Below are 20384 nucleotides of genomic sequence, written 5' to 3'. Positions count from 1 at the left end.
TTTCAGGATAAAAAAAATAAACTGAATGGCACTAAGCATAGGCAAAATTCTAGAGGCAAACCGGGTTCAGTCTGCTTCCCACCAGACACTGGGAAATGACTTCACCTTTCAGTAGGACAATAACCTAAAACAAGGCCAAATCTACATACGAGTTGCTTACAAGACAGTGAATGTTCTTGAGTGGCCAAATTAGTTATGACTTAAATCTGCTTGAAAATCTATGCAAGACATAAATGGTTGTATGGCAATGATCAACAACCAATTTGACAGAGCTTGAAGAATAGATGGGCAAATGTTTCACAATCCAGGTGTGGAAAGTGTTTAGAGATTTAGCCAGAAAGATTCACAACTGTAATCGCTGCCAAAAGATGATTCTAACATGTATTGAGGGTTGAATACTTTTCTAATCAAGATAGTTTTTTTCATACATTTTAGACGTTTTTTTCCACTTCGACATTCATATTGTGTAGATCGTTGACTAAAAATGACAATTAAATCAATTTTAATCCAACTTTTTAACACAACAAATGTGGAAAAAGTTGAGTGGTGTGAATACTTTCTGAAGGCACTGTATATAAAAATAACAAGAAATACAGGGGTAGAGAAGAGAGGTTTTCAGGATTGAGACCGTTTGTCACTGCTGTCCTGATAGTGATTATGGATTCAATTGATTTGGACACAGCCACTAAGTGCATGCACCAGCTAGCTTCACCACACAGTCAGATTTTTGCGAGCCCCAGGAAATCCAACAAAATGCTTCAGCTCCCTTTATGATTGGTTGGGAGCACACTACTACGGAGTACCATAGGAGGGCATGGAGGGAAGCCTTTCTCTAAAGTTGTTCTTAGACACAGCGAAACCTGAAGGAAAGAAAGCTGTCAAAGCACAGCCTGGAAAATCACAACACAGTCCAACTAACCAACCAGCCATGACAAAATTGACCAATTCTTCTGGCAGCATCGATCAAAATTAAGAATCAAAACAGCTTCGCAGCTTGTCTTTCTGACACAGTGAATAATGTGTTTTTCCTAGATGTGTATGAATAGGTTGTTTTTGTGACTGTAGAAGTGTGGCACCACACTATAGGGAATCTTGTTTGTTATATACATAATGTTAGTGATTGGATTTCATTGGGTTAGATCTGGTTTAATAGTGTACCTAGAGGGTGAAGTTTGTCACGTATATTGGTCCTAGGAGACAACACTAGTGGTGTTTCTGGGAAAGAAGAAAAATAACAAAAGCTGAAGCAGAAACACAAAATGGCAGGTTAGTTATTGGGCTAAATGACTGTTCAACAACTCAAGCCATGTTAGGTATTTATTAGAGACATTCTGTGTGTTTGGGCACTGTAGAACATAATTGGCCACATAGCTAATACTAGTTTGTGATTTTCAAAATGAAAACTGATACATTAAACAAAAGAAAAATCTAAGTAGACTTGCGCTGCCGTTTCATTAAACATGGGGATGTCAAGAGATTTAGGGAGGTATATAAGCCTTCACTGTGACAGTGCTTAGATGAAGTATAGGKCAAAAACGCAGGGAGGTCTGCTTGATGTTTTTTATTTTTCAAAATCTAAACCCTTTTACTCCTGAATTGAATGCTGAAGTTTATTAAGTCCCATAAGGCAGTTTCTCTCTAATCTCTCTCTTTGCGAGTCCGACACCTAGCCAGAAGGAAACATATACGTGGCCTCTTATTTCAGATGTGATCCAGCAAAACATGAGGATATGAAAGTATTGGATAGGTTCAAGCAACAGGGCAAAATCTCCAGCCTATTATGGGAGAAGGAACTACTACCATACCTATCCAATTTTTTCACGGCCCGTATTCAGAAAGCGTCTCATAGTAGGAGTGCTGAGCTACAATAATCTTATTCATTATGATCTATGAGGCAAAACTGATCCTAGATCAGTACACCTACCCAGATGCCTACTCTGAACTGTTTCATGAATACGGGCCCAGATCTACATGAAGTGCCTAGGGGAAAGGGCTAGGGGTTGTCTCTGGACAGTGCCAAAGTGAAACGTAACAGTATATGCAATGGAGAAAGAAAAATGATAAAGTGAGGTAGTCTTACCCAGGAAGGCATCCACCAGGCAGCTGACCCCCCGCATGGCCCTGAAGAAGATCTGGGGCAGCTGATTGAGACAGGGATGCTGCTGGATCACCTCCTGGGGCACGCCGCTCACCCCCAGCAGCTGCTCCTGGAACTTTGGCGTGGAGCTGACCGTCAGCGGGTTGCTAAGGTCCACCGGGTTACTGCAAGAGGAAGAGAGGTAGAGGGGACTGTTAGCATAGGGGTGCAAAAACATTGGTTCTGGGCTGGATTTCCCAAAGTCTGTAGGTAAAGTAATATGTTATTTCTCTCCACAACCTAGACGAAAACAACTGCTAGAGAGTAACAGTTAAATTGATGTAGCCTAAGATCTTTAGGTTACAATTTTGGAGGTCCATTAAGAGTCTAGAATCATTTTCAGATCCCATTTTTTGATTTTATGTATTTTTTTGTATGTTCTTCATCAAAAAGACCCAATAAGCTCCTTCCAGGATACGTTTCTTAAATGATGATTGAAGAAAGTTATACTATTTCATCGGGGAGCAATTACACAGAATACAGTATAGATCTGAACAGCAATACCTCCCATGCTGTGCCACACATATACAGATAGCTAGCTCCGTGGGACTCACCTCAGCATGTGAAGAAAGCGGAACCAGGTCTGAGCCACACAGTCGTTGTCCATCTCAGTAGGGATCATGTTGGCGTCCTCCTCTGGGACTTTGAACGGAGGGAAGGATGGACCGTAGGTGAACCGCAACAGTCTGTGCCAAAACAGAACATTTAATGAATCTTATGAATACATTTACATAATTAATGTTTGATATTAATTTGTGCTTATAAATCAGCTAATAATCCATTATCAAATACTTTAACCATTAGTAAAGTGTTTATAAATATTCCTGCATGTACGTGTACAGTGCCTTCAGAAACTATTCATAGCCCTCGACTTATTCCACATTTTGTTGTGTTACAAGCCTGAATTCAAAATGGATTAAAACGATGGTTTTTCTACACACAATACCCCATGACAAAGTGAAAACATGATTTTAGAAATGTTTACAAATGTCTTGAAAATGAAACATAGATATATCTCATTTAAGTCAATACTTTGTAGAAGCACCTTTGGCGGCGATTACAGCTTTGAGTCGTGTTGGGTGTCTGTATCAGCTTTGCACATCTGGATTTGGGGATCTTCTCCCATTCTTCCTTTCAGATTTTCACAAGCTCTGTTAAGTTAGATGGGGAATGGCAGTGAACAGCAATCTTCAAGTCTTTCCACAGATTTTCAAATGCGATTCAAGTCTGGGCTTTGGCTGGGCCACTCAAGGAGTTTCACATTCTTGTTCTGAAGCCATTTCAGCGTTGCTTTGGCTGTATGCTTGGGGTTATTGTCCTGTTGGAACGTAAATCTTCGCCCCAGTCTGAGGTCATTTGCACTCTGAAGGTTCTCATCAAGGATTTGCCTGTATTTGGCTCCATTCATTGTTCCCTCTATCCTTACCAGTCTCTCAGTCCCTGCCACTGAAAATCATCCCCATAGCATGATGTGCCACCACCATGCTTTACGGTAGGAAAGGCGTTAGACGGGTGATGAATTGTTCCTGGTTTTCTCCAGACAGCACTTTGCATTTAGGCAGAATCTTTTCCATTGTGCTCCAAGTCTTTCAAATGCCTTTTTGCAAACTCCAGGCATGCTGGCATGTGCATTTTTCTCAGGAGTTGCTTCGGTCTGGCCACTCTCCCAAAAAGGTCAGATTGGGTTAGTGCTGTAGAGACAGTTGTCCTTCTGGCAGGTTCTCCCATCTCAGCCAATGAACTCTGTGGTTCTGTCAGAGTGGTCATTGGGGTCTTGGTCACCTACCTGACCAAGGTCCTTCTTTCTCAGTTTGGTCGGACAGAAAGCTCTAGGCAGTCTGTGTAGTTTCATACTTTTTCCATTTCCCAATTATGGAGACCACTATGCTCTTGGAAACGTACAACACTCTAGAAATTGTTTTATACCCTTCCCCAGATAGAATTATGACGAGCCATCTGTCTCCGAGATCTACGGACAGTTCCTTAGACTTATATAGACAGGTGCGTTTCCTTCTAAATCATGTCCAAACAATTTAATTGGCCACATGTGGATTCCAATCAAGTTTTAGTTACATCTCAAGGATGATCAAAGGAAATTGGATGCACCTGATCTCAATTTGGAGCGTCATAGCATAGAGGTTTGACTACTTAGTGTCTAAATTAGATAATTCTAATCAAGAGAAAACAGGTTAAAGGTAAAAAAAAGAATTTAAAAAAAATACAGAAAATAGTCCTGATCATACAGTATAGGCCTAGACAATATCCAAAACAACAAACAATACACTGAATTCATACATTTTCAGTAATTTAAATTGTGAACACTATATCACAACTAATTCTTCCAATCTGGGAGGTAAAACCAGTAAACCCAATTCAAATCGTTTCACTGTGTATTTCGTATGGAATCAAGGCATTAGAATGTACCAGAGGCTTGTCTTAACAACCTGAGGGGATTCTGGCTGGCTGATTTTCTATTTGGCTGGATACTCCATGTGCTTGTAGAAAACACAGGTTAGTTGACAGAAAAAACTCCTGCCTGTTATCCAATTAATTTGGTCTTACCTGAAGGTGTCCAATAAATCCACGCACATTGTTTAAAAAAGCTAATCATATGTTTAAGCACTGAGCTTAAACAAAAGCCTGCAATCCCAGGGTTGGCAACCCCTGTTCTTGTTGTGGTGTGGCTACCTGGAGGTGAGGGCGGCGATGACCTTGCTCCACTGCTCCACCACGGGCGGGTGGTGCCTCCAGTTGGCCAGCATCTCCCTGGCCGTCTTCCAGTAGGGCGGTGTGGGGAAGCAGCGCATGCAGGCCAGGAACCACACCTCAAACAGCACACTGATCAGCTTCTCAGCCAGCTTCTCCGCTATCCCACCTGAGCGAGTTTGGGGGATGGGGGACAGGGTGGAGTAAGGATGAATTTGCATCATCCAAAATGTCTAGATGGGGAAAAATGCTCCCACACAACATCGTCATTTGCTTCTAACTAGTAATATTAACAGCAAAGTTACTTAATTTATCAAAGCCAAAAAGATTATGCGGCGAATCCTAACATCCACATATTGGTCATGGTATGATGTCAATGGAAGACTAAAATGTGACCGAAGTGGATGTGAGGAATTGCCCCACAACACTACAAAAAGTACTCTAATTGCGTCTGTTCCACTTGGCTGACCTCCGACTGTGGGCGGGGCCAGCAGGGTGTCGTTGATGCGCAGCAGGAAGAGCAGCAGCACCTCCCAGGTCTCCCGGGCCATGCCGCCGCCCGATTCCCTGGCCAGCTTTTGCACCGCCGTCAGCACCTGTTGGCACAGCCGGAAGTGCATGGGGCTGTAATGCTCTGGCCTGAGAGAGGGAGGTAAAGAAAGAGACAGTAATGGACCGCATTTGTAAAAGGAAGCGGAAATATACACTCCATTGACCATTCCCTCTTCAATGCTCCGTTCCCCTAAGCCTTGTGATTTAGTTTGATGAACTAATGGAGGGTATCTGTCCCTATTTAGAATTACCATGTTATTTAAGCAAAGTAGGTTCAAATCAAATCTTATTAGTCGCATACACATACTTAGCAGATATTGTTGGTAAGGCCTTAAACTGATAATTCGCCCAACTTACAAAATAAACAAAAACAACAAAATAAAAGATTGTTTATCTAAAACAAAGTCACATAGATTTGAGAATGACGTGCAAAATATGCTAATTTAAGTACATTGACTAGCATGGGATTTGTGCAACAAATGCAAAGAGCCTGACACCGTTGCCCGAGCTCTCCTACAATCCAATTAGATGCGAAGCGCACATACTGGACAACGACGACATTCAAGGGAAGGCAACAGGCCTTCACTGGTGAAATAAACAATAAACAATAAAGTACTTACTTACTTTATTGTCCCCATGGGGAAATTTTGTTGCAGTGTCATGTACACATTAAAAGTGGCTTTAAATACAAAACAAGATTGACAATACAACTTTCAATAACAGTCACGCACCAATAAATAAAATAAAATTTAAAATTTAAAAAAGACTAGCCTCCATGGTGCGACAATGGGAAAAAGTCGACCCGAGCCAAAGACAGGGTTAGGTAAATAAACCTGAAAACCCCCTGGGAAGACTGCAGGCGCAAACAGTAGCTGATGGGTCACATGTGGAATGTGCTCTGTTTCAGGAAACTATGTCGCAAGTCACGACTTCACAGGAGAGCCGTTTGAACGTACATTTTTTTATCAAATTGCGTTTTTTTGGCAGAAATGCCTACTCGAACATGTGAACTTTCATGTGCCTTAATAACAAACGTTTATGCCAACTGTGAATACGGATAAAATGGTTAAATTAGGAGCCTAGTTGGTTAAGCCACAGAAAAAGTAGGCAACCTTCCCGCTAGCCATGATTGGCTGAGATAATGAGTGGGCTGGACACTACTGTCTATTTGAGCTGGTCAGTATGGGTAGGATGGGTAATCCTGTCTAACACAGGTTTGTTTTTTTATGTATCGCGTATTAAAACTTAACAAAAACACTCCGGTATGCAAGTATCCATATTATAGTTCATTGTTTAGCTAGCTAACGTTAAACGTCTAACCAAAAGACCAAGTTAAAGCTTGCTGGTTAGTTAGCTAACGTTAGCTGAGGTTAGATGGCTGGCTTGCTAGCTAACATTAACTTAAGTGTATGAACTGTGTGCAATGCAATTTCGCATAGCTTTTGTTATAGCCTAATGTTAGCTAGCTAACATTGTCATAGCTAAAGTTAACAAAATAGGTTAAAATCGGTTTGTATTGCTAGTACTCTATGGTTTGGGATTATGGTTAATTGTTTAGCTGGCTAGCTAACTACATGTCTAAACAAAAGACCAAGTAAAAAATAGGGATAGGGTCTAGTTTCCTGAATTTCCGCCTGACTGACGTGCCCAAAGTAAACTGCCTGTTACTCAGGCCCAGAAGCCAGGATATGCATATAATTGGTATCATTGGATAGAAAACACTTTGAAGTTTCTAAAACTGTTAAAATAATGTCTGCGACTATAACAGAATTGATATGGCAGGCGAAAATCTGAAAGACAACCAGATTTATTTTTTTATATAATGGAAATGGAAATCTATTGTTTCTATGTAAATCCGTCTCCCAGATTGTAATTCCTATGGCTTCCACTAGATGTCAAGTCTTTATTCAAGGTTTCAGGCTTGATTTTTGAAAAACAAGCACGAATTTGGAGTTTGGGTGAGAAGAGCACCGGAACATTATCAGTCTTTCAGCGTTCGAGGGAGAGGGTGCGTGCTTACAATTTTTCCTTTCCTATTGAACATACTACTTTCCATATGAAATATTATAGTTTATTTACATTTTAGAGTACCTGAGGATTAAATAGAAACGTCGTTTGACTTGTTTGAACGAAGTTTAGCGGTAGCTTTTTGGATTACTGAAATGAATGGTGCCAACTAAACAGACTTTTTGGGATATAAAGAAGGATTTTATCTAACAAAACGACCATTCATGTTGTAGCTGGGACCCTTGGGATTGCAAACAGAGGAAGATCTTCAAAAGTAAGTGATTTATTTAAATCGCTATTTGTGATTTTATGAAGCCTGTGCTGGTTGAAAAATATGTTGATTTGGGGCGCCGTCCTCAGACAATCGCATGATATGCTTTCGCCGTAAAGCCTTTTTGAAATCGGACAACGCAGTAAGATTAACAAGAATTTAAGCTTTTAAAATGATATAAGATACTTGTATGTTCATGAATGTTTAATATTACGATTATTTATTTGAATTGTGCGCCCTCCAATTTCCCGCTAGCGGCTGGTGTCCCGCTAGCGGGAAGTCTATCCCTAAGAAGCTTGCTGTTAGCTAGCTAACATGACGTGTATGAACTGTGTGTAGTGATGTTCTCTCAGAATGCCATTTCACATCCATTGTATCAGTAGAACACGCTTAACTCCCCTCCACCAGTCATACAAAGAGAACGGTCTAATGCCTCTCATCAAAAAGAGAGCTGACCCAAGCAAGCACAGGTTACACCTGAAGCATGACGACTTGCAGCGAGTGGTGAACTTCAACAACTACGCAGAGGATAATGCAATAGTATTACCAGGACGTCACCCAGAACAAAAACACTTTGGTGGAAAGCTGCTGCCATCCCATGTGACAAAAGCAGCAGTGTGGCGTCTCTACAAGGAATCGATGACAACACTTGGTATGTAAAGCAAAAACACATTTTGATTATTTAATTGACCTGCAACATGATTGAAACTACTTTTATTGATCTCACATTACTTCTGTATTTTCCAGAAGCTGTTAAGTCAGCCAAGCTGAAGAAGCAAGAGCAGCATCTCCTGCTTGTTCAGAGTGAGCGGTCCGTCTACCAGAAGATGGTTGCTGACTGCAAAACCACCTGTCAAGACCTGCAGTTGTCTCTGGGGGGGCCCCACTGAACCAGCAAGCAAAGACATAAGATTGCATTACAGCTTTGATTTTGCTCAACAAGTAAGCAACATTTGATATATATGGGAGGGAGGCAAATACCTTTCACTGAACTGTGTGCAGAAAGACTGACAGGGGTGAGACAATTCATTGTAATTTCTCTTACGGTTCTTTTGTTGTTTTCAGGTGCACTATTGTTTCCAGGTCCCATCTACTTTTTAACTCGTCGCAAGTGTGGCTTGTTTGGTGTTTGCTGTGACGGAATACAACAAGTCAACTACCTGATTGATGAAGGCATGTCATCCAGCAAAGGCAACCACACCAAGTTTGCCCCCGGCTGGTGTCAGCTTCATCAAGCAGCGCTTCCGAAAGACCAGAGTGAACACTTTGTCTGAGATGTTGTGCAGGGGTCAACATCCCACAGCTGGTTGGACTGGAGGATAATACGGTGCTGGTGTAAAGCTATTGCTGGCAACAACACCTGACTCCGTACTTCAGGCCGCTGCCACAGATCAAGCAGTACCAGCACTTCAGGTGAAAATAATTTTTCATTGAATTGTATGAGGTTATTCTTCTTATATAAACTTGGGAGGTGAATTGATGCTGTGCAAGGTTGTAATGTCTTCAGATTTTTTGTTATTATTCCCTGTTTTACAGCTTCGATGATCTGGAGCCTGGTGTTGTTGTCAAGGAGCGTTCGAACTCAGTCGGGACCAGGTTTCAGCTGCTTCACAACGCTGACATCCTTCCTCCCATAGATGGTCTGTCTATACAAGCACCACCTGGACTGGACACAACGTATCTTTTTGAGAAGATCAGGAAGTTTTGCGACAGACCAGTCATCAGCACTATCTGCAGTGCCTCTATTCAAATGACTCTCTCCTAACACACAAGCCATAGGTTTCTGCTACCATTTTTTTTTTTGTTTATCCTGCTGCTCAGCCACTTTACCCCTGATTGTATGCATAACTACCTTGTCTATCACTGATATTGTTATTGATACTGTTCTTGTACATTCTGTATATTTATATTGACAGGATCTATTTCTGATATTGCTACTATGCAAGTAACTATTTGGCTGTACTGTTAACACCTTCTGTAGAGACCAATCCACTTAGAAAAATATTGATATAAAATAAAATAATTGATACGTGTGGTCATAACATGATTTTGTGACATACCACAATATCATGWGACCGTATCAAGTGTCCACCACATAAATATATGGCACATGCATCTGTTTATGTACTTTACATGTGCACCTCACTCAGGTTGCATGGCCTTAACTTATATGGAATACTATGTAATAAGTGCATTTGTAACAGTATATACTGTATTCTAATGTACTGGTGTGAAGGCATTTGGGCAGTGGTGAAAAGTACTTTAGTAAAAATACTTGAAATATACTTCAGTATTGGGGGGGGGGGTATCTGTACGTTACTAATTTATATTTTTGGGAACTTTTACTTCACTACATTCCGAAAAAAATTTACTTTTTACTCCATACAATCCCTGACACCCAAAAGTACTTGTTACATTTTGACAGGAAAATTGTCCAATTCACACACTTATCCTCTGCTCTCATCCTTCTAGACCTATCGGCTGCCTTGATACTGTGAACCATCAGATCCTCCTCTCCACCTCTCCGAGCTGGGCATCTCTCGGCGCGGCCCACGCTTGGATTGCGTCCTACCTGACAGGCTCTCCTACCAGTGGCGTGCGAGAATCTGTCTCCGCACCACGTGCTCTCACCACTGGTGTCCCCCAGGGCTCTGTTCGAGCCCTCTCCTATTCTCGTATACACCAAGTCACTTGGCTCTGTCATATCCTCACATGGTCTCTCCTATCATTGCTATGCAGACGACACACAATTAATCTTCTCCTTTTCCCCCCCTCTGATAACCAGGTGGTGAATCGCATCTCTGCATGTCTGGCAGACATATCAGTGTGGATGACGGATCACCACCTCAAGCTGAACCTCGGCAAGACGGAGCTGTCTTCCTCCGGGAAGGACTGCCCGTTCCATGATCTTGCCATCACGGTTGACAACTCCATTTGTCTCCCTCACAGAGTCTAAGAACCTTGGCGTGTCCTGGACACACCCTGTCTTTCTCAACTAACATCAAGGCGTGACCCGTTCCTGTATTCATGCTCTACAACATTCGCAGAGTACGACCCTGCCTCACGGAGAAGCGGCGCAGTCGTAAATCCAGCGACTTGATCATCTCCCGTTTGCTAGCATTACTGAACTCGCTGTGGCTGGCTCCCTGCCGATGTGCCATTAAACCCTCACACAACTCATATCCAGAAACGCCGCAGCCGTCTGGTGTTCCAACTTTCCCCCAAGTTCTCTCACGTCACCGCCGTCCTCCCGCTCTCGCCACCTGGCTCTCCAGTTTGAAGTCGCATCCGCTACAAGACCACCTGGTTGCTTGCCTACGAAGCTGTGAAGGGAACGGCACCTCCAGTCCTTCAAGCTTCGATCCAGGCCCTACACCCAACAAGGCCAGCGCGTTCATCCACTCTGGCCTGTCGGCCTCCTACACTCTGCAAGGAATACCAGTTCCGCTCAGCCCAGTCAAAACTGTTCGCTGAGCTCTGCGACACCCCAACTGTGGAAACAAAACTCCCCTTCACCGAACGCCAGGTCAGCGGAGTCAGAATCACCACCTTCCGAGAACCACTGAAACCCCACCTCTATTAAGGAATACCTAAAGGAAAAGTATCCTGTCTAACCCCCCCTTAAAAGAGTTAGATGCACTGATTGAAAGTTGGTTGTTTCCAACTGGATATCTATAAGAGTGAATGCAACAATTTGCTAATGTCCGCTCTCGATAGAGACGGCCTCTGACTAATGACTTAACATGTAAATTAATTTCACCCCTACTGCATTTGATCTGGCAGAACAATTTACAACAAAGGCATTTGTGTTTATATGTCTGAGTGTTGGATGTGCCCCTGGCTATCCGTCAATAACAGAAAGAAAAATTGGGCAGTCTGGTTTAACAACGAATTTGAAATGATTTATACATTTAAGTTTCTCAAAAGTGAGTATACAAGTTTATCAACTTTCAAAGCAGAATTACTTTCCCATGGTTCCTAAAAAAATGCAGTGTATGATATACCATCTTGTAGCTCTGAGTCTACGTTTTAGCAACATAAAAAAAACGATTTTAAATATTGCTACATAAGACCGAATCCAGGTGGTGAGTCACATATGTGACCGACTGGCTCGATCTTAAAATCCCAATCAGACAAGAGTGCTCTGAAATCGGGAGTAGATAGGTCTAGGTCTATCGACAGTTGCCGCAGTGACATCATAAACGTTCTACTGAAATAGTTACTTGCATTGTAGAGTATTTTGTTAAGGCATGTAGATAGCTAGCTAACCACATAATCATAATCCCAACTCATAACGTTACTACCCTGCATGAATCAGCAGGTAGCTAACCAACCAGGTTCAATGTTAGCTAGCTAAGATGAGGATAACTAGCAATGCAAATGGATCTGAGATATGAATAATATTGCTACACAGATCATACACATAACGTTAGCCAGCCAGATAACATTAGCTAGCTAGCAGKACACTAACTTGAAATTAAAATGACGGACAAAATTAGTAATATCTGAAAATGTAGCTAGCTAGACTCWTACCCTTATACATGGATGGACGCTTCTCCCTCTGTCACGGATGCCATGGCGGCCTTAGTTTGAAGATGTAATCCGGATACAGGTGTTTTATAAACACACCAGCCTTCTGTGTTTTCTCTTTTCGACTCAGTCTGCATATTTGCAATCAAATGCCATAATTTCTCCATCTCCTTAGCTATCATACTCTAATTCCACTGATTTCAAAAAAAGAGTTAGAAAGGATTACCTACACATACCGGCCAGCTCATATTATTGACAGAAGCGTGCTACATGGCAGACTAATCCGAAATCATCATCTCTCGGCATGTACAGCCCACTCATTATCTCAGCCAATCATGGCTAACAGGAAGGTTGCTCACTTTTTCCATGGCTAAACCAACTAGGCTCGTAATTTAACAATTGTATTGGTATTTACAGATGGCATACAAGTTTGTTATTAAGGCACATGAAAGTTCACATGTTCAAGAAGGCATTTCTGCCATGAAACACATTTTGATTAAAAAACAAAGTTTAGGYTCAAATGGCGCTCCTGTGAAGTAGGGACAGGCGACATACGCCTAGTTTCCTGAAATGAGTCACATACAAATCAGGGATGCCAAGGACAGTAGTAAAGCGAAAGACGGAGGCATATTACATTAGACACTTTTCAGAAGATAAAAGCTGCTATGAAAATGATTNCATTAGACACTTTTCAGAAGATAAAAGCTGCTATGAAAATGATTCTTAAGCACAATAGACACCAGAATGAGCTTAAAGAGACTGTGCGTAAGTGACGTCCTCCCCCCTTAGAGATGGCACAACAAACTGTATAAATGTAGCGGCCTTGGCAGGCCGAGAAAGCGGTTAGAGGACCTAACAATTATGAACCTTCTCTTCATCCAAAAGATCCTACAAGGAGCATAGGACCATTGAAAACAGAATTCGACACAAAAAAAAAACTGACCAAATATAAAACAGAGAGCGTGCATAAGGGGCCGGTACTATTTTCCAAGAGTCCGTCTCTTTCCTTGCTTCGTTCACTAGGGTATGACGATAGCTGCAAGGATTGTAATGGCCAACCGGAAAAACACTGTTGTTTTGGGGTGGAAACTAGGAGGGGTAGGAGTAGCAACTATTAAACCCAAATAGAGAGGGTAGGGCAGAGGCCCTGCACACCATCCTCCTTAACCGCAAGGGATCCACCCTAGGTTGACCAACCCCTCTTACCTYCCTTAACTTCTTGGTGACATGGGGGCAGTATTGAGTAGCTTGGATGAATAAGGTGTCCAGAGTAAACTGCCTGCTACTCTGTCCCAGATGCTAATATATGCATATTATTAGTAGTATTGGGTAGAAAACACTCTGAAGTTTCTAAAACTGTTTGAATGATGTCTGTGAGTATAACAGAACTCATATGGCAGGCGAAAACCTGAGAAAAATCCAACCAGGAAGTGGGAAATCTGAGGCTTGTTATTTTTTTTTTTACTCATCCCCTATTGTAGATAGTGGGATATTGGTTATGTTGCACTTCCTAAGGCTTCCACTAGATGTCAACCGCCTTTAGAAACTTGTTTGAGGATTCTACTACATAGGAGGGGCTCATAAGAGCTGTTTGAGTCAGTGGTCTGGCAGAGTGCCTTGGGCTCATGAGTTAGCTCTCGTTCCATTGCTTTTCTACAGACAATGTAATTCTCCGTTTGGAACATTATTGAAGATTTATGTTAAAAACATCCTAAAGATTGATTCTATACTTAGTTTGGCATGTTTTTACAACCTGTAATATAACTTTTTGTCCGACTGGACCTGAACGCACGTTTGGATTTGTTTACCTAACGCCCTAACAAAAGAAGCTATTTGGACATAAATGATGGACATTATCGAACAAATCAAACATTTATGGTGGAACTGGGATTCCTAGGAGTGCATTCTGATGAAGATCATCAAAAAGGTAAGTGAATATTTATAATGCTATTTCTGACTAATGTTGACTACCCAATATGGCRTATATCTTTTTGGCTGCTTTGTTGTCTGAACGCTGTACTCAGATTATTGCATGGTGTGCTTTTTCTGTAAAGTTTTTGGGAAATCTGACACAGCAGTTGCATTAAGGAGAAGTATATCTCTAATTCCATGTGTAACACTTGTATTTTCATCAACTTTTATGATGAGTATTTCTGTAACTTGATGTGGCTCTCTGCAAAATCAATGCATGTTTTAGAACTACTGAACGTAACGCGCCAATGTAAAATGAGATTTTTTTATATAAATATGCACTTTAGCGAACAAAACATACATGTATTGTGTAACATGAAGTCCTATGAGTGTCATCTGATGAAGATCATCAAAAGGTTAGTGATTAATTTGATCTCTATTTGTGCTTTTTGTGACTCCTCTCTTTGGCTGGAAAAATGGCTGGATTTTTCTGTGACTTGGTGACCTAACAATCGTTTGTGGTGCTTTCGCTGTAAAGCATTTTTGAAATCAGACACTGTGGCTGGATTAACGAGAATTTTATCTTTAAAACTGTGTAAGATACTTGTATGCTTGAGGAATTTTAATTATGAGATTTTTGTTGTTTTGAATTTGGAGCCCTGCRCTTTCACTGGCTGCGCTAGCGTCTCACATATCTCAGAGAGGTTAAGAGTGTTAGAGGGGCAGATCCTTGTGGCGCAAAACTGCTTCCCTACAGGTTTGGCCTGGTTCAAGGGCTTAACCTGAGTCTTGGCAGACAACTGCATCGCCGGGGACCTCAGTGCCCAAAGGCCAGTCTGTTGCCCCCCCCCCCCAGCTGTGAGGTTGGGGCGAGATGCAGGAACCAACGGAATGCCACAGGCCCAGGTCTGCAGGGCTGGCAGTAGTTGAAGGCTTCGCTTTCTTTCTTGTGCATGTTGGTGACTTTTGTCGAGTCGCCGTTGGCTATTGAACCGCTTTCTGTGTCACTGCAACCCTACTATCTGCCCCGTGAGTTCCCCCAATTGTTTGTGAAACTGGAATTCATCTCCCTGACACACCCGAATTTGTTTCAGGGATTTTAACAACTGTACTTTGGTCCTGAGCATGTACCACCAGTATGTGAAATGTCAGGAAAAATAAGACTCTTGATTTGTGCTATGGGACAATACCAAATGCTTTCTGACACCACCAGACCTGCTCTGGGGAAATCAGACCAATGTTGTCTACCTCCGGCCAACCTACTGTCAGCTCTGGAGAGAGAAACCTCAGTTAAAACTGTCCAGATCTGGAACGACAATAGTATCACTCGTCTCTCCAAGGTGTTTTTGACTGTACTATGGGGGGACAGCAGCTCTGATCACAGATGTTTTTTCAGACGTAAACTTGTGTTGAGTCAGTTGTGCCTAATAAAATCTGTAAAATCTTCCCTAACAATAACCCTTGGGTATCAAAAAAATCTAGAATCACTACTTAATAGGAAGAAGCAGTTTATGCTGAGGGTAATAGACAGGCTTTAAGAGATGTACAACGTGAGATCAAAAGACAGATACTGGTTGACAAGGAGGCATACAAGAGAGGAAACTTAAGGGTGGCCTGGCAAGGGATTAAATCCATTGGGGGGGGGGGGGGGCTAATGAACTGACTGTTTTCGTCTCAAGATTTAATCTGACGACTTTGTGTCAGAGGTAAAACAAATGCAAGCATCATTACAAAATGTTTAAGGGTTGTTGTTAAACAGGCTGATGTTTTGAAGTTGTTTAAGGGAAGTAACGCACACAAAAGCCCAGGCCCAGACAAAATAAGCACTGTGCTGAACAAYTGGCTGGTGTTTTTACAGACATTTCCAATCCTCTCTCGACCAACAACGTGCCAGTTTTGTGGAAAAACTCAATAGTTATACCCATTCCTAAAGCATCTAATCCATCTGTGCTGAATTACTACCGCCCTGTCACTTTGACATCCTTAGTAATGAAATGCTTTCGAGAAAATTGCACCACCCAGAAGCTCCTCAACCCATTTCAGTTTACCCATCAGAAGACTTGATGATGCCATTCTTACTCTCCTCTACATGGTCTATAAACATCTAGAGGGTCATGGTTCTGTTTGTTGACTTTTCTTCTGCCTTGAACACAATCCAGCCTTACATTCTGGCACAGAGACTCATAAGGGACTTCTCCTTAGAAGGAGGTTTAACAAGTTTTTCATTGAGAGTATGAACTTTTTGTATTGTTTGTTGGTTTGGAAATGCCACAGAAATATGCTGAAAAGGATTATCACCACAGCAAGCAAGGTACATGGAGTCAAACAGACAGGCAGGCCTGGATGAGATCTTTAAGGTCAGGGCCCTCCGCAAGGCTCACTAAATAATTTTAGACCCAAGCCACCCCCTGTACCCAGAATTTGAAATACTCCCCTCTGGGTGCAGGTATAGGGCACCCCTCAGCAGGAAAAACAGAACTAGACAATAATTTGTGCCATGTGTCACATCCCTCCTAAATAGCTCAGGCTAATGTTCCTATCGACCCAGTAAGGCCAGCAGGCTAGTCTCATTTTATTGGTATGTAACTGTTATGAAAGTTGTATTGTCAATTTGTTTTGTTTTTAAACATGTACATGACACTGCAACAAAATTTCCCCATGGGGACAATAAAGTCAGTAAAGTACGAAATGAAATAGAACCCAGTAGAAAATGGGTCATTTCATAGCGAACTGAAGCTTGTATCCCTTCGTAATAGTAGACAGCCCTTAGGGAGTAACTGTGCTTGCGTGTCGATTCTCCGCTATGAGAAAGAGCTGTCCACAAGCCTGATGACTCGCATTCAACCAATGTAGTGGGGTGGCACCCCCTATTGGCGTCAAAGAGAGACACTTTGATCGAAATATCATGGCCCTGTGCCCTTGCATTTCTGGAGACACAGTGCTGTTAGGCATGGAGTGGGGACAGTGCTTGTTGGCTTAGCACAAGTCGGTACAGTGTAAAACTTAACACTCGCAGGGCTTGTTGGAGACCTGCATGAGCAAGTTAGTTTCCCATTGCAGGGCCATACTAACTCAGAGGGACAAGCATTGTTTAACCGAGTTATGCGTGTGCTAGTCGACGCTTAGCTGTGAGGCATTTTGTGTTAGTGTTCACTAGGGATGCAACGGTACAGTGGGCCCACGGTAACAGTACTGYATCTTTAATTTAAGAAAAGTGTGCGCTTGTATGACTGTCATACAGAAGACGAGTTTGCAACACGTAGCTCTTCATCTCCCAATCCAGTACATAGTGAACCGTCACAGTGAAGTAGCTTTGAGTTGCTCTGGAGGTCCAACTATCAGTGGAGAGAGCTAGATAGCGTGTCCGTGTCAATTTCTCTCTGATGTTTCATAGAGTTTGGGAATTACTTTGCTGCTGAAATGTGTGCGGGAGGGGACATTGTAACGTGGTAAAAAAGAAAAATCATCAGGTGACGAAACCCCGAGTCAGTAACCACCGAATAGGGCTGCAAATCTTTGGCTAGGAATACTCCCACTGCTTTCGTTATTTCTTTATTATTTTCTGAATTTGTCGCAAATTGTTGTTGGAAGGCAGCAGCGAGAGATTGTGTTTTCCCTAACGAGTGGACTCCTTGCTCCAGCTCCACCTGCAAGGGATACGGTCGGGTGATGGCGACGTAAATGACAAGTTAGAAGTGTTTCCACTTGAGTAGCCGACAGTGGCAAAGCAATGCTTGCAGACTGTACTTTGTTTGTTTACGGTCTTCTTACCCTCATCATCGTATTGAACGCTGAATCCAAAAGGTTCCCACACAGCGGATTTGAAAGACAGCAGTGCCTCTTCAAATTTGATTCTCGCCGTCTCGCTATCGCTCGCCATTGTCACGTTGGAGCTGAGAGAATATTTGTTTTTAGTTTCCCYTCTCTTCATGGGGCCCCTTTAGGGAGGTTTCCTACTGAGATGTCACTGAAAATCAATCATCCATTGGTTGTTTAAGGGGAGGGGGTTGCGGTCACTGCGGTTGTCACATTTAGAGACATTGCTGTGGAGTAAAGTTTGTCAGCCCTCAGAAGCCCCCTAACGGCCTGGGGCCCCAAGCAGTTGCCTGCCTTGCCTGTTCACAAACTGCGCGTCTGGATCTGAAAGTACAAYGTGCGTGTAGTCTGCAGCGCGATTAGCAARTTTTGGAAATTCTAGGAAAATGACAGGCATATCGTAATTCCGCGGTTCACGTATTGAACCGTAGAGGGCGTACCAAACGGTTCGACAACACACTGTGTACCGTTGCATCCCTAGTGTTCACCTAGCTAGTTAATAGCCTAACTAGTTATTACCACGTTAGCCGAAGACAAAYGCATGAATAGAGTCGTTTCTTCGTCTTGAGAGTCTCTTTTGACCATAGTAACGTGAGGTGTCGCTGGTCAGTTTAGCCAACGAAAACAAGTGAATGTTTTCRTTGACTGCCTCGCCTGGTTCACCTACTACTTTGCAGACAGAGTTCAGTGTCAAATGGGAGGGCCTGTTGTCCGGACCTCTGGCAGTATCTATGGGGGTACAACAGGGTTCAATTCTCAGGCCGACTCTCTTCTCTGTATATATCAATGATGTCGCTCTTGCTGCGGGTGATTCCCTGATCCACCTCTACGCAGACGACACCATTCTATATACATCTGGCCCTTCTTAGGACACTGTGTTAACTAACCTCCAAACAAACTTCAATGCCATACAACACTTCTTCCGTGGCCTCCAACTGCTCTTAAACGCTAGTAAAACCAAACGCATGCTTTTCAACCGTTCGCTGCYGGCACCTGCCCGCCCGACTAGCATCACTACCCTGGATGGTGCAGACCTAGAATATGTGGACAACTACAAATACCTAGGTGTCTGGCTAGACTGTAAACTCTCCTTCCAGAGAGTTAAACATCTCCAATCCAAAATCAAATCTAGAATCGGCTTTCTATTTCTCAACAAAGCCTCCTTCACTTACGCCGCCAAACTTACCCTAGTAAAACTGACTATCCTACCGATCCTCAACTTCGGTAAAGTCATCTACAAAATAGCTTCCAATACTCTACTCAGCAAACTGGATGCAGTATATCACAGTGCCATCCGTTTTGTTACCAAAGCCCCTTATACCACCCACCACTGCGACCTGTATGCTCTAGTTGGCTGGCCCTCGCTACATATTCGTCGCCAGACCCACTGGCTCCAGGTCATCTATAAATCTATGCTAGGTAAAGCTCTGCCTTATCTCAACTCACTGGTCACGATAACACCCACCCACCTGCTCCAGCAGGTATATCACACTGGTCATCCCCAAAGCCAACACCTCCTTTGGCCGCCTTTCCTTCCAGTTCTCTGCTGCCAGTGACTGGAACGAATTGCAAAAATCGCTGAAGCTGGAGACTTATATTTCCCTCACCAAYTTTAAATATCAGCTATCTGAGCAGCTAACCGATCGCTGCAGCTGTACATAGCCCATCTGTAAATTGCCCACCCAATGTACCTACCTCATCCCCATATTGTTTTTATTTACTTTTCTGATCTTTTGCACACCGGTATCTCTACTTACACATCATCATCTGCTCATTTATCACTCCAGTGTTCCAGTGTTAATCTGCTAAATTGTAATAATCTTACTACTATGGCCTATTTATTGCCTACCTCCTCACACCATTTGCACACACTGTATATAGACTTTTTTTCTATTGTGTTATTGACTGTACGCTTGTTTATTCCATGTGTAACTCTGTTGTTGTTTGTGTCACACTACTTTGCTTTATCTTGGCCAGGTCGCAGTTGTAAATGAGAACTTGTTCTCAACTAGCCTACCTGGTTAAAAAAAAAAAAAAAAAAAACGGGAGAAGCAAGCTGGCCAGTAGTAGCTGGCTTTTCAGCATTGCTACGAATTAGCCTTGACAGGCGTGAGCTTGCTCATTAGATACCTTGCGGCTAATGGCTAGCTGAAGTGAGCACTGTGTATGAATGCTATAGCTGTGAAGCTAGGGTAGGCGTTAGCTAGCTAGAAACAACCTTGAGGCTAAGGGTAAGCTATAGCTAGCACAGTGCTCGCCGAAGGGAACAGCATGGGTGCGTTGTTAGAATTCCTGATGAAAATCTMCCAACGACTATAATGCCAAACCGTTAAGTCTTGTCAACACAAACGAGTGAACGTAAGTTGCACTAAACAAGAGAAGGGAGCTAGCAATACTACAGTCTGGGCAGGCAGGGAACTTGTTTCCGAGTTACCTAGCCCTGCTAATGGGACC

General features: G+C 42.6%; 1 protein-coding gene across 9 annotated transcripts in view; it reads right to left on the bottom strand.

The window, feature by feature from the left end:
- LOC111961905 (ral GTPase-activating protein subunit beta-like) overlaps window positions 1–20384 on the bottom strand; it is a 90510-nt gene that overhangs the window by 56757 nt on the left and 13369 nt on the right. For all 9 annotated transcript variants that reach the window (XR_011476647.1, XM_070440271.1, XM_023984609.2 and 6 more), the window contains exons 4-7: window positions 5313–5482; window positions 4826–5012; window positions 2692–2823; window positions 2081–2262 (exon numbers count right to left, since the gene is read on the bottom strand). Coding sequence is in view for 8 of the 9 variants with exons in the window: in XM_070440271.1 (XP_070296372.1) it covers window positions 2081–2262; window positions 2692–2823; window positions 4826–5012; window positions 5313–5482 (671 nt within the window). In the remaining variant the exon portion in view is untranslated. The remainder of the gene's footprint in view (window positions 1–2080; window positions 2263–2691; window positions 2824–4825; window positions 5013–5312; window positions 5483–20384) is intronic.

This window comes from Salvelinus sp. IW2-2015, linkage group LG1, assembly GCF_002910315.2.
Source record: "Salvelinus sp. IW2-2015 linkage group LG1, ASM291031v2, whole genome shotgun sequence".
NCBI lineage: Eukaryota > Metazoa > Chordata > Actinopteri > Salmoniformes > Salmonidae > Salvelinus > Salvelinus sp. IW2-2015.
The sequence above is the reverse complement of the archived record's forward strand: the minus strand, read 5'-3'. Positions and strand labels throughout refer to the sequence as shown.